Source organism: Dendrobium catenatum, unplaced genomic scaffold (genome assembly GCF_001605985.2).
Source record: "Dendrobium catenatum unplaced genomic scaffold, ASM160598v2 fragScaff_scaffold_1061, whole genome shotgun sequence".
Lineage (NCBI taxonomy): Eukaryota > Viridiplantae > Streptophyta > Magnoliopsida > Asparagales > Orchidaceae > Dendrobium > Dendrobium catenatum.
The window spans coordinates 449775-464158 of record NW_021319523.1 but is presented as its reverse complement, the minus strand read 5'-3'; the positions used below and the strand labels follow the sequence as shown (position 1 = coordinate 464158).

The following is a 14384-nucleotide window of genomic DNA, read 5'->3' as shown; positions in this document are numbered from 1 at the left end:
GCATGCTTTCTATGTAGATTTTAATATAGTTAAAGCAGTTAATGATTCACAAAAACATGCTAATTTTTATTGATGTTTTCATGAATTGATTACTTTTTATTGACTTTATTATGGAGATTACTGTTGTTATGTCTCTAATTATAAAATAATTAGAAAATAAAAAATTCAATATGCCTGAATCATTTGATCCTGCTTTTGTTGAAAGAAAAAAAGGAACTAAGCAATGTAACTTTGAGTTTGCTGATTTTAACAAGGTTTTTGGAGTTTCGTGTGATGTCTGGAGTAGGTGCTGGAGGATTATTAAGCTAAGAAGATGCATCCTATCGCTCTTTTTAGTGAAAAAATTAATAAGGCTTAACAGCAATATTCAATTTATGATATAGAATATTATGTTTTAGTACAATTTTTTTGATATTGGGGACACAAGTTATTGTATTACGATTGTGTGTTATATATTTTGATCATCAAAATTTAAAATATCTTTAACTCTACGAATAAATTAGGACATCAACTCGCTGAGTGGGCAGGATTTTGAAAAGTTTGATCATCAAACTTTAAAATATCCAAACTCCTAGAAGAAATAAGGGCATTGGCACAGTAAGTGGATAGAATTTCGAAGTATCCTTTTATCCTTAAATCACTACGCTTTAATTGTAAACAAACCCACCGACGCTTTTTTTGTTCTTCCACATACAATGATTTCCCATTTCGTTAGCAATTCCTGATGTTTATCCATTTTTCTGCTATTTGCTAAAGTTTTTTTTCACTTCTTTTTAGTAATTAATTAATAAGCTGCTGATGTTAATAGCAAATAATTTTTGCAGATCGCAGTAAACCGTCCATAAGCAAAGATGCAAGCGCAAGGCAACAACTGTGATCTCATTCTTCCAAAGGATTTTGAGAAAGTTTCTTCGATTTCTTCAAGTAAAGGCTTTGAACTTGCTTTTCGCTATCATATTGTTAGTGAAGAGGATAAGTAAGAAAGTATCTCAATTTTGTTTTATTTTTATTTATAAAATATTGCTGCATATTTATGCACCATTGGCTGTTATCACAAAGTATTGTGTTTGTTATGATTGAACCTGAACAAACTGAAGTGCATAAAGATTGCTGATAGGAAGCAGAAATTTAATAAAAAGCCTCGGCTAAAATCTGATTTCAGCAATTTAAAAAAACCAACATCAAGAAAATCAAGAATTGAACACACAAGAATACTTTTTATTAAACGTTTTATGAATGAAAATACAAGATACAAGTGGATTTTCAATTGTAGAGGAAGTTCCGGCTCTTCCAAATCTCTAGCTACCGGCTAGAGCCCAAACAACCTTAAGAACAATCTAATTTTAACAAACAACACATAATTCTAATTATAGGAAAAAACCCCTACTTAAAGCATACAATAAATGAAAAAATATCCAAACAGCCCTTCCCCAATTCCCTTCCAAATCTGCCCTATTTCATTAATTATTTCCCTCTTCCTTAATTATTTCCCTCCCAAATTACCCCCCAAATCAGCCTCCAATTTGCCTTCTTCAATTAGGAAATATTTCTTAATTAGTTCCCTCCAAATCAACCCCCCAAGAGCCGGTCCAGGAAATGATTGACAAGACCGGTTTAGGAGGGACCCGACCCGATCTAACAATTACCCCCTCTCAAAGACCCACGTTATCCACAAGGTGCAAGAACACTTCCCTCAATTTTCTCGTCATCACAAACAGTGAGAACCTGAAGAGTTCAGTCCTTAAACCTGTGCCCTGGCGTACACCTCTCCTCACATCTAAAACACAACCCATTTCTTCTCTTCTCTTGTAGCTCCATTTCTGTGAGTTTCTTGAAGTTTTTCCTAGGTCTTCCGCTTACAGTCTTCTCCTTCAAAGTCTCCTTAAGAGTAGCTGGTGTCGACTCCTTGGATGCCAAAAATGTTGTGGTCATCCTGTACGAACCTCCTGTGCTGCTACCTCCGGCCCTCTCTCCAGGTGCCTTTGATCCTCCATTAATTGGGCTAGCTCCATAGCCTCTCCCAAATCACGAGGCCTCATTACTCTAATTGTTGCTTGAATTTCTAGTTTATGCCTTTCATAAAGTTCCCCTCCAATATAGTCTCTGAAAGCCTGTCCAGTCGGCTGGCTAGGTGCTTAAACTGCTCACGGTACTCCACCATTGTTTCCTCCAGCGTTAGAGCAAAGAACCGCTCATAGAAATCCTCTCCCCTATTGGTCCGGAAATGTTCCAGCAAGCAGTCCTTAAACACCCTCTAGGTTTGTATGGGACACCTCATATCCCTCAATTGGTACCATGCCAACGCTTTTCCCTCCAAGCACATCCCGACCGCCTAGAATCTCTCCTCCTTTGTCAATCTATTGACGGTAAAGTATCTTTTACCCTATATATGCATCAATGTGCATCTAGCTTCCTTACCCGTAGATCTTCTTCATCCCCCACGTTTCCTCCATAATTTCCCATTCCCCAAGGAGGTGGTTCCCCCCAGGTGCCCCAATCATCCATTCTACGCTCGTACCCAAATTTTTCTTTAAATTCTCATACTCTCCTTTCAAATTTAGCACCCATTGGATCATAATCAGTCCATCTCCTTTCAAATTCAGTGCCCCTTTCGATCATAATAATCAGCCTCTCTTTTCAAATTCAGCACCGTTTCGATCATAATTAGCTACTCCCCTTTCAAATTCCACCCCTCTTATCTCAGATTTAGCACCCATTCTTTCATGCTTGACCTCCTCACGTCTCTCCCCATACCCTCTACACAACTCCTCAGGAATAGGCTCTAGGAAGACATTCTCTCTTCTCTCTCTAGAATCTTCTTTATCGGATTAGGGTTTTCCCCACTTCCTTGGTTGCCGGTGGCTTCCCTCGCCTCCAACGACACCATCTTGGGTTGGCCCTCAAGAAAAATTTTCAACATCTCCTCCATGATTGCAAATTTTTCATCAATATTCTCGTGAACGGTTGAAATTTGACTTTTAAAATCTGAAAGTTGAGCTTAGATATCTGAAATTTCAGATTTCAATTAATCGATCTCACCTTCCAAATACTAATACCTTTCTTCCTGTCATTGGTACTCTTTTTTTTTTGAAGAAAATGCATTGAATTGCATTGATCACTACCAAAAAGAAATAATAAACTACAAACTAATAACTCTAGATTCCTCCTTTAACAAAGAGATAAAAGGAGGAACTTTTTCCATTCTAATATCTTCCCAAATAAAAGAACTAAAGATAACATAGTTAGCACATAATTTCTCTAACTTATTACATTCCCTATCTATACAATTAAAGATCACATGATTGAAATCTTTGATAAAAGTAAGATCTTCCATTTCTTGGCCACAATTCATAATTGCATTTTGAAGAAACTTAATGATATTAGCATTGTCACCTTCAATGATAATTCCCTTATAATTGAACATTCAATCTTTAATAACTTCCTTGAGAGATTGAATAGCTAAAAGCTCCAGTCTAGATACGTCCCAATGAACATAAGCATGTCCAAAAGCCACTAGAAATCTACCTTTGAAGTCTCGGAAGACAACACCAACTCCAGCTTTATATGATGGTAGTAATTATGCATCAACATTAACTTTGATCCAATCGGGTGGAGGAGGATGCCAATGATTATCCAACAACCTAAGAGATTGATTAGCACCCCATTTACCCAATTTAAAACTGCATTATGTTCAAAAATTGAACCATAGCTCACGACATTAGCAGCTATGAACATTGAGCTTTGTCATTTCCTTCATGAATCAATTTATTTATAGCCTTCCATGAAAAGAAAACATCATTGCAATATAATTTGACTAACAAAGAATTATGTAAATACAACCACTTACAACATTCTTCAAAAGAAACAAATGATGGAATTCCAAAGCCCCATCTATTTAGATGTTGAAAAACTTCTAACAGTTTCTTACATTTGATTGTAACATGTTCAATGTCTTCAATTTCATTGCAGCTTCTAGGATAATCAGATTTCCTTTTCAATCTCCTATATGTCAAGAATTGACATGTAGGGATAGCATTATTGAAAACTCGCCACCAAAATACCTCCACCCGTGGAATAAGTTTCACCTTTTTAAACCATTCCCAGATTTGATCATGATAGCTATCATGAACCAATGCTTCAAAGCTAATGCGAAATAGACTTTCCAGATTTTTGAAAAATTAATTCCATCTTATCCTCACCCAAATTCAGCAAAATTTGAATTTGACAGATAAGTTTTACATGCTCATCTCCAAAAAGCTTCTTGAGTTCGACTACATTCCAGCAACTGTCAGCAATAAATTTGTCCACTGTCAATTCACTGGAATCTTGAGACAAAACAAACGTCGGCCATCTGTCTAAACTTTTATCCTAAACCTAAGTATCTTTGAACACATCAGTAGATTCATCATTAGCAATGCTCCATCTAACTATTGACTTAAGAAATTTTCCTCCATCAGTGATAAGTTTCCAAGCAATTTAACCAGTCTTCAATGATCCATCTTCATACAGAACCATATTTCGGAAATATAACCTTATGAAGTAAGGAATCTTTATCTTGTATATACTTCCAAGCAAGTTTAGCCCTCATAGGCCCAACTTTAGTTAAACAGGAATGAAGAGTACGACCTCCCCATTTCAATGGCCTACACATTACATTCCAATTCACATAATGAAGTTCAAATCTTCCATTCATCTTGCTCCAAATAAAACTTCTACATAACTTATCAATTTTATCAAGAAGACTTTTTGGAATCAAAGAATGAGTTCAGTGGAATGTACTATAAGAAAGCAAAACCGATTTAACAAGAATGATTTTCCCAACTAAAAAAATGAACTTTCCACCCCAAACATTCAGCATCCTCAAGGCCTAATCAACAATGAATTGAAAATTCGCTCAAACTAGCCTCCTCAAAGTTATTTTTAATTCCAAGATAATAAAACTCACTAACTGATTTAAATCCCATAATAAGAAAAATAGTTCTTTTTTTCCTTTTCTTTATAGATTTGCTAAAAAGAATGCAAGATTTTTGAACATTTACATTTTGACTAGTCCAACCACAAAATTCCTTCGAAATACCTTTTATCTCCTTTACTACCTTTATTTTAGCTTCTGAGAAGATAATAATGTCATCTGCATAGAGTAAATGAGAAATCCTTGGCCTATTTGAACACAGTCGAACTCCAATTTAATCACCTTTTTGTCTAAAAGCATTTGATAATAAAAAACTTACCGGATATAAACTTCAACTTTTCATCTTGCAAATTTCCTTTGTTTACATCTCCAAAAGCAAGCCGAGACGATACCAACCCCGAACGAGCCGAAAACAGAGTACCAGCAGTTGAATGCCAACCATCGAAAGGTCTGCCAGCCGATGGAGGCTGACGAACTTCCGCCGCCATCGGAGCACACCTAAAAACGCGCGAAACCGATTTTTGAAAATTACCTTCTATCTCTAGAAAGCTGGACCTTCTCTCTCTAGAAAATTTCCTGTCATAGGTACTCGGATTTAGACACCCCTAGCAAAAATCAACTTTGATATAAATCTGGCCTCCAAACAACAAAAAACATTAAAGATCAGAGAGGAAATGCAGTTGAAATCAGCGAGGAAGACTTCTATTTCAGCCCAGGAAATTGCTTTGATACCGATTTGATAGGAAGTATTTGTAGAAATTTAGAAAAAGCCTTGGTTGAAATCTGATTTCAGCAATTTCAGAAAACCAACAATAAGAAAATCAGAAATGGAACACAAGAATACTTTTTTATTGAAAGTTTTATGAAAAAAATACAAGATAAAAGTGGATCTTCAATTGGAAGGCTAAACTCCAAATACTATAAAAAATAATCTAATGTCAGCAAACAATACATAACCCTTACCCTAGGAAAAACTCCCTACTCAAAGCATACAATATATGACAAATACCCAAACAACCCTCCCTCAACTCCCTCCCAAATTTGCCTTAATTATTATCCTCCCAAATCCGCCCCTAAATCTGTCCTTTTGAATTAGGAAATATTTCCTAATTAGTTCACCTCCAAATCAGCCCTCTCCAAATAGAAAATATTTCTTAATTAATCCCTTTCAAATCAGCCCACAAATTTGTCTTATTTAATTAGGAAATATTTCCAAATTAATTCACTCCAAATCAGCCCCAAAATCTGTCTTATTCAATTAGAAAAATATTTCTTAATTAATCCTCTCCAAAATCAGCCCCCAAGAGCCGGTCCAGGAGGAGCCCAATCTAACAATTGCACTGAAGGATATTAATCAATCAGACTGATTTTTTATGCTTTCAATGCATGTCATCTGAAAAATTATGTCAAAAGTCTAACTTGAAAATCATTCAATATAGTTTGAGATTAGTGCAATGCAAATACTTCATATATATATAATGCAAATTTCAAAATAGGTCCATTGATTATCAATACTGCTTTGTTATAATTTATTTTAGGATCTCTTTATAATTTTCTGGGGATTTACATGCAAACCGCTTAAAATTAGGGGTGCCAATATTTGATACGACACGAAAACCCGACCCGAAAAATCCGGGTTGGACCCGACCCGATTTCAAAACGGGTCGTGGGTTCGGGTTCCCGTATTCGACCCGTTTAAAAAAAATGGGTCGGGTTCGGGTCAACCGGTCGGGTCCGGGTTCGAATTTCCGACCCATGTCGGGTAAGGGTCGACCCGTTTGAACTCGGGTCAGTTCCGGATTCGACCCGAACTTGACCCGAAATTGACACCTCTACTTAAAATTACTTGATTTACATATTTAGCACCTGAACGTTATTATTTATAAAAAATAATGTTATGTTAATGGAACCTCAACAATAAAGATGAAGTTGCGGTGGGTCGCTACTCAAGCTCCCATCGGAGCCGATTGTGGGTGGTACACAATGGTGGGTAGAGTCAACAGTATGTTATATATATATTAACGGACATTGCATTTGCCTTCTTAGCAGCTGGAGGCATGAAATTTAACGAGCAGGGCATCAGAAATCCATAAAACCCGCGTGGTGGCCAACATTCCTTACGCGTTGCTCCATGCCTGACCAGCCTCTACCCAGCTCCATTTGACCTCCCTGTAAGCTTGTGTCGTGAGCAGTTGCAACTTCATCTTTGTCATCAAGGTTCAATTAATGGAGTGCTTTTTTTTCAATAATATTTAAATTGATATGTTCAATATATACATCTAATACTTTGAGTGCTATGTATATAAATTCCCTTTTATTTTTTCTATGTAATCATCTCGAAGATTGCCACAAAGCCTATACATAGTACTTTAGCCCCGCATATCTTAACTATTCAAGCAAATGCAGCTTCTGTCGAGTAAAAGCCATAGAATGATATGTTTTGTCGCTGAATTGGTGCAAAAGAAAAAAAAAATGAAAAAGAGATGGTACAGGTAATGCTATTTTGTGGAGCTCAGATGTGTAAAGTTATTTACTCAGTTTATTTCATTAAATAATCCAATGTAAAGAACTCTTGGGTTTGTGCCATAGTTATCACTCTAGACATAGGCTTCGTTTGGGATGATTTTTTTTTCTGCTTCTTAAAGTATCTTTTTAGTACAAAATTAAAATTTTTTTTATTAAAAAGTTGCTTTAAAAAACAGAAAGAAAGCCGTCCCAAATGAAGCCATAATTTATCGTTCAGATGCACTAAATTTGTACAGCATAAGAGTACTAGCATTCCAAAGCCAAATCCATTTAAATTTCATTGTAAGGTTGTCAGCATAACTGTTCAAGCAAGCAAGCTGCAGTATCATCTTACTAACATTCTGAAAAAGTAAGACCTTTGTTGTTTAGAGATGAAGGCAAGAAAAGGAAATTCCAATAATACGTTCTTTGGTTATGAATCCAAAATCTTTTATTTAAGATTTTAAATCCTGGTTACCTTCAAAAAATAAACAGCCCCTGAATCAGCTCATTGCAAGAACAGCTGCAGCTGATGATTGAAATGGCTTTAAAGTATTAATTAGAAAAAAATTGCTATCCTGTTTGAGCCGTTCATTAGTTTATGTAATATAATTATATTTTTTCTTATTTTCTTGTATATTATTTATTTTTTAATAATTATTTGTTTATTTTTCTATTGTATTAATATTATGTTTAAATATAATGATAATAATAATTATTTTTTTTGGTTTGTTTATTTGACAAAGTTTCTGGAAAATAAATGCAACGTTAGCAACTATGATGTTTAGACATGGAAATGGTGACATAGATATATGATGTGTGAATTATTAAAAATATAGGACATGAATATTGTTTGGACATAATATTATAATATTTATATTTAAAAAATAATATATTGAAATTAAATAAGCAAAATATTAAGCATTATTGAAAAATAATAACTCTTTTAATTATAATTTGTACTTAAAATGATTAATATTAGGATGTCGAGAGTTGAGCTTTGATGTCGTGTTTTAAGCATCTAGAAGGGAGATGATAATATCTTCATGAGTTGGGCATGATTGTGTAATTGGCATAGAGCGTCGATGTTGAGACGACGTCGGGTGTTTATGTTGACATGATATTTGACAAATATGAGATATTGAGACAGCACAGGGGCGTTGATTGTTGGTCTAGAAATTGCTAGTGTCAAACATTGATTTTGTGATTATTTTGAAAAATGGATGGTGACGAAATCAATAATTGATATTGTGATAGCGTTAGACATTATTGTGAAATCCTAGTTATGATTTGCCAAACTTAAATGAAAATAAGAATGTTTAGGAAATGATGCATTGAGTGCGGACTATATTTCCAAACTTAACTCAACATGCCGTCTAGGGGAGCAATTTATTGGAGGCATGATTGGGTGAATACAAAACACGCTCATAATCATCCATAATTATCTCATAATCCTCAATGAACATATAACAATTCCTTACCTTCACAATAGAATTTCCATTCGACCACTTGCAAGTGAACTTTTTTTTATTTTAAAACAAGGAGAATATATGTTATTTATGCAATTTAAATATCTTTGGTTGTTTCTTTCTTTGCATATTTACTATACTTGTTGCGTCGGGTAGAAGTCTAAAGTCTGCCAGCGGCCGGGGAGAACTCTGAAGTTAGATGGTATTCGAAAAAAAATCCAGAGTCACTTGGAGATCGGGCAGAGTTTCGGCATCACTTGGAAGTCAGACATAATTTCGACGTCACTTAGAAGTCGGACGGAATTCTGGCGTCACCTGGAAGTCGAGCAGAATTCTGGCATCACTTGGAAGAAGGATAGAATTTCGGCGTCACTTGAAAGTCGGGCAGAACTCCGACGTCACTTGAATGTCGGGCGGAACTCTGGCGGTGGTCGAGGAGTTTCTTCCCTCCTTCCCTTCTTCTCTTGCTTGGGTCCCCTCTCAAGAGAAATGAGGGCCAATTTATAACTTTTTGAGGATGATATGACCCATAAATAGGAGGAGGATCAAGGGCAAATGTGGAGTTGTTCGGATGGACGGCCGATATTGAATCCCTTGATTATGGACCGTTTGTCAGACATTTAAAGGTCTTAATGATATCGAAATTTGGAGATCTTGGGCTTGTTAGATTTGTCTCGTCGAGTCGCTTGATTCGATTATAAGCATGTTATGTTTGGAAATCGTTTGGTAATCCGAATTGTGATTTGAACCTTCCAATAGCGCTTCAAGTCTTCAATTCAGACTTATTTGGGCTCAGATTGAGTTGAATTTGGTGTCGTTGGGTTTGTATTTCCGATACGCTCAGTTTGACTATAAGTTTCCTGAAATTAGAGTTCATATGATCCCAGCTTTAATTTTTGAAGTTTCCGGCTTGATTTTGCCTTGAGATTCATGTCTGATCAAGATATGTTTTAAAAAATGTGACCCATGAGCTGTGATTTTTTATATTGTATATATTTGCATTTAATTATTCTAAAAATATTTAATAAAAATATATTTAGAAAGGTGTTTGTTGCCTGCTGAGCTGTTGTAGCTCACTATGATTTTGCTTCTATTTTTTAGGATCTAGGAAAGTGAATGAACTTGCTGATTAGTAGTTAAGGATATGATATGAGTTTATATGTATTTCTTTATTTTGATTGTATACAATCATGGTTTATTTCTTGATATTTTGTTATACACACTTTTTTATAGCCATGCGCTAGATGTGTATATGCCATTTTGGTGAAATGAAAAAAGATTTTTTGGATGAATTTATTTTCAATACTATGAATATTGTAGTAGTTCTATAGTATGTTGTTTATTTAAAATGAATATTGAAAAATATTCTGAAACATTCCAAAGCGAGATATTGAGATTTTCTTATCCATAGCTCAACACGATAAGACCTACCCTTTAGGTTCAGTTTTTGACATCAAGAGAGGTAGTAATTTCTCTTATATGGTTATGGTTTTTCTGCCCTTAATCTTCTAAAATAATAATTTAAGGTCTTCTTTCGATTGGGAGAGCCATTTTATTTAGCTCTTTGAACAATCCAAGAAGACCAGACATCATAATAGATGAATATGTGGCCATTCATAGATTGATGAGAAACATGAATAATTTAGGGGGTGTGCTTAAAACATCTAGCAGTTCAATTTCATAGTAGGAGAAGGGGAAGGCTTCCAGCTAGGTATTATTCACATGAGCTCTATCTAGTTTAATATGCTTGAGATTATTTGGTTTGTTGTTAAACAAAGTATAAGAAAGACCCACATAAGTAAAATATTTGATAATAGTGTCAAATATAATGTTATTGAAGTACTGGATCTTCCTATAGGGATAAGGGTTATGACCAGCTTTTTCACTAGTCCTTGCAACAATTAAAATATCCTAAAATAGCACAAAAATTGTTGTTTATTTACAAAATTTTGGTGGTGTCTCAAAGGGAAGTCCTTTCATGCGAGGAATTGGAAGCATAAACCATAGAATTCATAAAGGAGGATCTAAAAGAGAAAATGATCTATCCATGAATAATTTGATTCTCAAAGTAGACAAGGATGAAGAAAATATAGTATACATTCCTTTTCTCCCAAATATAATTTGGTTGAGAAGAGTCAAAGTTGTTAAAGCTTCCTTCATTATAAATATTTTGTGCATATTATAGAACCACACTTTAGACATTTAGGCATTGCTAATATTTGTTTCTAAGATGCAAAAAAAGACAAGTTTATGGGATTGAATCATGTATTTGCAAATGAGGGCTCTATGAATTTCATTGAAGCCTCTCTCCTTCAAAGAGGAAAATGAAACATATTTCATTTGTCTTTATTGGATTTGGTGGCCAATTTCTTGTCCTTGGAAGGGTCATGTGCTTTGTTAACTACTTGTAGGTTTTCTTGAGATATAGGATGCCACCCAAGGAGGTTTCATTGGCCAATTATGTCAATGGAGTTGAGGATAGAGAATTTGTTTGTATTCTGATTAATAGCTAAGGAATTGATTGTATTAGTCAAAGATTCCTCAATAGGCTTATTTAGGTTTATCAAAGATGAGGGTGCAGGTAGTGGATCAAGAGAAATTTTGGAAAGGTTCAGCTCTTCAATATTAGAGGGTGGGTTATCTGCGAGGATAATATAGAGAGTATTGCAAGAAGGACCTAGCTGTATGGTGGTTGGATTATCTGATTTCTTTCTGGGCTTTCTACTATGGCTACAACCATATGGGGGGTGGGGCGAATGGGAGGACGAAGTTGGGTTAGTAGGATAAAGATTAGAGGGGTGGATGAAGGAACCAAAGTGGGGATGAGACGCATGTTTCCAATCACACTAAACCTTTCTTTTTTGCTCTTTTCCACCAACATAGATGGGATGTTTTTTCCAAAATTGATTATTTATAGTCAATTTAAACACATACACGGAAAAATTAATTTGGTTTTCTTTTGCAGGTAAGGCATCTATGGTATAGGTTGGTCTTTATAACTAGCTAGTTTTGAATTACTTGTAGATTCCAAAGGATAAGAGGGAAATCCAAGATTTGATCTATAGTGGAGTGGAAGAAAACACCTCACATTTAGGTCTAAAGTCTGCCAATCATTTTTTTTCAAAAAAAAAAAAATTTTTTTTGAAAAAGAACCATATGTTGCCAAATTAGGCCATTTCAAAATCCATAGAGGAAGTGAATTTTAAAAGGCAAAAGTCATAATTTAGAGATAAAAGATTTAAAGTATCTTTCAACTTCTAGGGGTTTGATAACAATGAGAAGTGCCTCATAAAATGGACATTTGCTAATAGAATAATTGGCAAGATAAAGTTGCCATTCTTTCAAACCTTCATCATCTTTCTCAAAACAAAATTAAATAACATTATTAGCTAGTAGAGGAAATGAAATTTATGGAAAGAAGATTTTTCTCTATCAGGAGGCTCTTCAAGTTCATGGAGGTTTTTACCTTGAAACCATCAATGGAATTTAGAGAAGAAGCAGAGGGGTTAGAGTTGGCTATTTGTGTGGTGTTTTTATTATTAGAGGGGGAAAGACCATGGTGGGATGAGGTACATGAGAGGAGCATCTTGTGTCATACCTAAGATCTATTGAAAGAATTAAATCCCTAAACCTAACATTCTCAACCATAATACAAAATATTCCAGAGCCAAAATAAATCAAGTAAAAATAAATATAACTTTCTCATTCTAAGTATTCCAAATTAATAAATATAAATACCAATTATCTAAATTCTCATTTAAAAATAAACCATGTAAAAATAATTGATGATATGATATGTACAATGTGCTTGTTATTATGATCCATATGATATGAATATAGTGTAAGAACATGCAAAATGAATGAACTGATGTGTTATATGATTGATAAGGCTGATGAATAAAATAGGACTGATGATTGGAAATTGGTGACTAATAAGATTGATGATAGATATGATAAGATCGATGATCAATATGATGGATAACAGATGATATATACGACTTATAAGACTGATGATATATATGATAGATAAATGATGACATATATGATAGATATATCGATAACAAATGTGATACACTTATGACTAATATGATAGATAGATTGATGAAATATGTTATCTATAATTGATGATGTATAAGATTAATGATACTTGAAATATAATATACAATGGTTAATTAATTGATGATATGATTGATTTGTGTGATTGATTATTTGATTGACATGATTGGTATGCAGCGAACTGATAGGATGGTGATGTGACCATATATGGGTTATGTGTATATAATGATACTATATATGAATTACATGATATATAAAGGAACCAAAGTGGGGATGAGACACATGTTTCCAATCACACTAAACCTTTCTTGTTTTCTCTTTTCCACCAACATAGATGGGATATTTTTTCCAAAATTGATGATTTATAGTCAATTTAAACACATACACGGAAAAGTTAATTTGGTTTTCTTTTGCAGGTAAGGAATCTATGGTATAGGTTGGTATTTATAACTAGCTAGTTTCGACTTACTTGTAGATTCCAAAGGATAAGAGGGAAATCCAAGATTTTGATCTATAGTCGAGTGGAAGAAAATACCTCACATTTAGGTTTAAAGTCTGCCAATCATTTTTTTTTTCAAAAAAACAAAAAAGAATTTTTGAAAAAGAACCACATGTTGCCAAATTAGGCCATTTCAAAATCCTTAGAGGAAGTGAATTTTAAAAGGCAAAAGTCATAATTTAGAAATAAAAGATTTAAATTATCTTTCAACTTCTAGGGGTTTGATAACAATGAGAAGTGCCTCATAAAATGGACATTTGCTAATAGAATAATTGGCAAGATAAAGTTTCCATTCTTTCAAACCTTCATCGTCTTTCTCAAAACAAAATTAAATAACATTATTAGCTAGTAGAGGAAATGAAATTTATGGAAAATTTCTTTAGAGTTAAGATTTTTCTCTATCAGGAGGCTCTTCAAGTTCATTGAGGTTTTTACCTTGAAACCATCAATGGAATTTATAGAAGAAGCAGAGGGGTTAGAGTTGGCTATTTGTGTGGTGTTTTTATTATTATAGGGGGAAAGACCATGGTGGGATGAGGTACATGAGAAAAGCATCTTGTGTCATACCTAAGATCTATTGAAAGAATTAAATCCCTAAACCTAACATTCTCAAACATAATACAAAATATTCCAGAGCCAAAATAAATCATGTAAAAATAAATATAACTTTCTCATTCTAAGTATTACAAATTAATAAATATAAATACCAATTATCTAAATTCTCATTTAAAAATAAACCATGTATAAATAATTCAACATAATTTGATTCTTTTACATAAAAATATAAAAACTATATAACAAAAATATCTTAATAGAAGAGTTTCTAATATATATGCTCCTACTGACCTCTACTCTATTGAGCTTTTTTTTTTTTTCTTAAATGGTTACAAATCAATATAATGAGTATCCCTAAACTTAATAGGAAAACCTAATTCCTATTATA

The 14384-nt window shown here is 34.0% G+C and overlaps 1 protein-coding gene across 2 annotated transcripts in view; it reads left to right on the top strand.

Annotated features, from left to right (window-relative positions):
• Window positions 1-7313, top strand: part of LOC110093150 (U3 small nucleolar ribonucleoprotein protein MPP10) — a 53886-nt gene extending 46573 nt beyond the window's left edge. Inside the window, exons 12-13 of one of the 2 annotated variants that reach the window (XM_020817949.2) lie at window positions 825-924; window positions 6959-7313. In XM_020817949.2, the coding sequence (XP_020673608.1) occupies window positions 825-877 (53 nt within the window). In that variant the 3' untranslated portion in view covers window positions 878-924; window positions 6959-7313. The remainder of the gene's footprint in view (window positions 1-824; window positions 925-6958) is intronic. The other variant, XM_020817948.2, reaches the window with a different exon arrangement.
• The last annotated feature ends 7071 nt before the right edge of the window (window positions 7314-14384 follow it).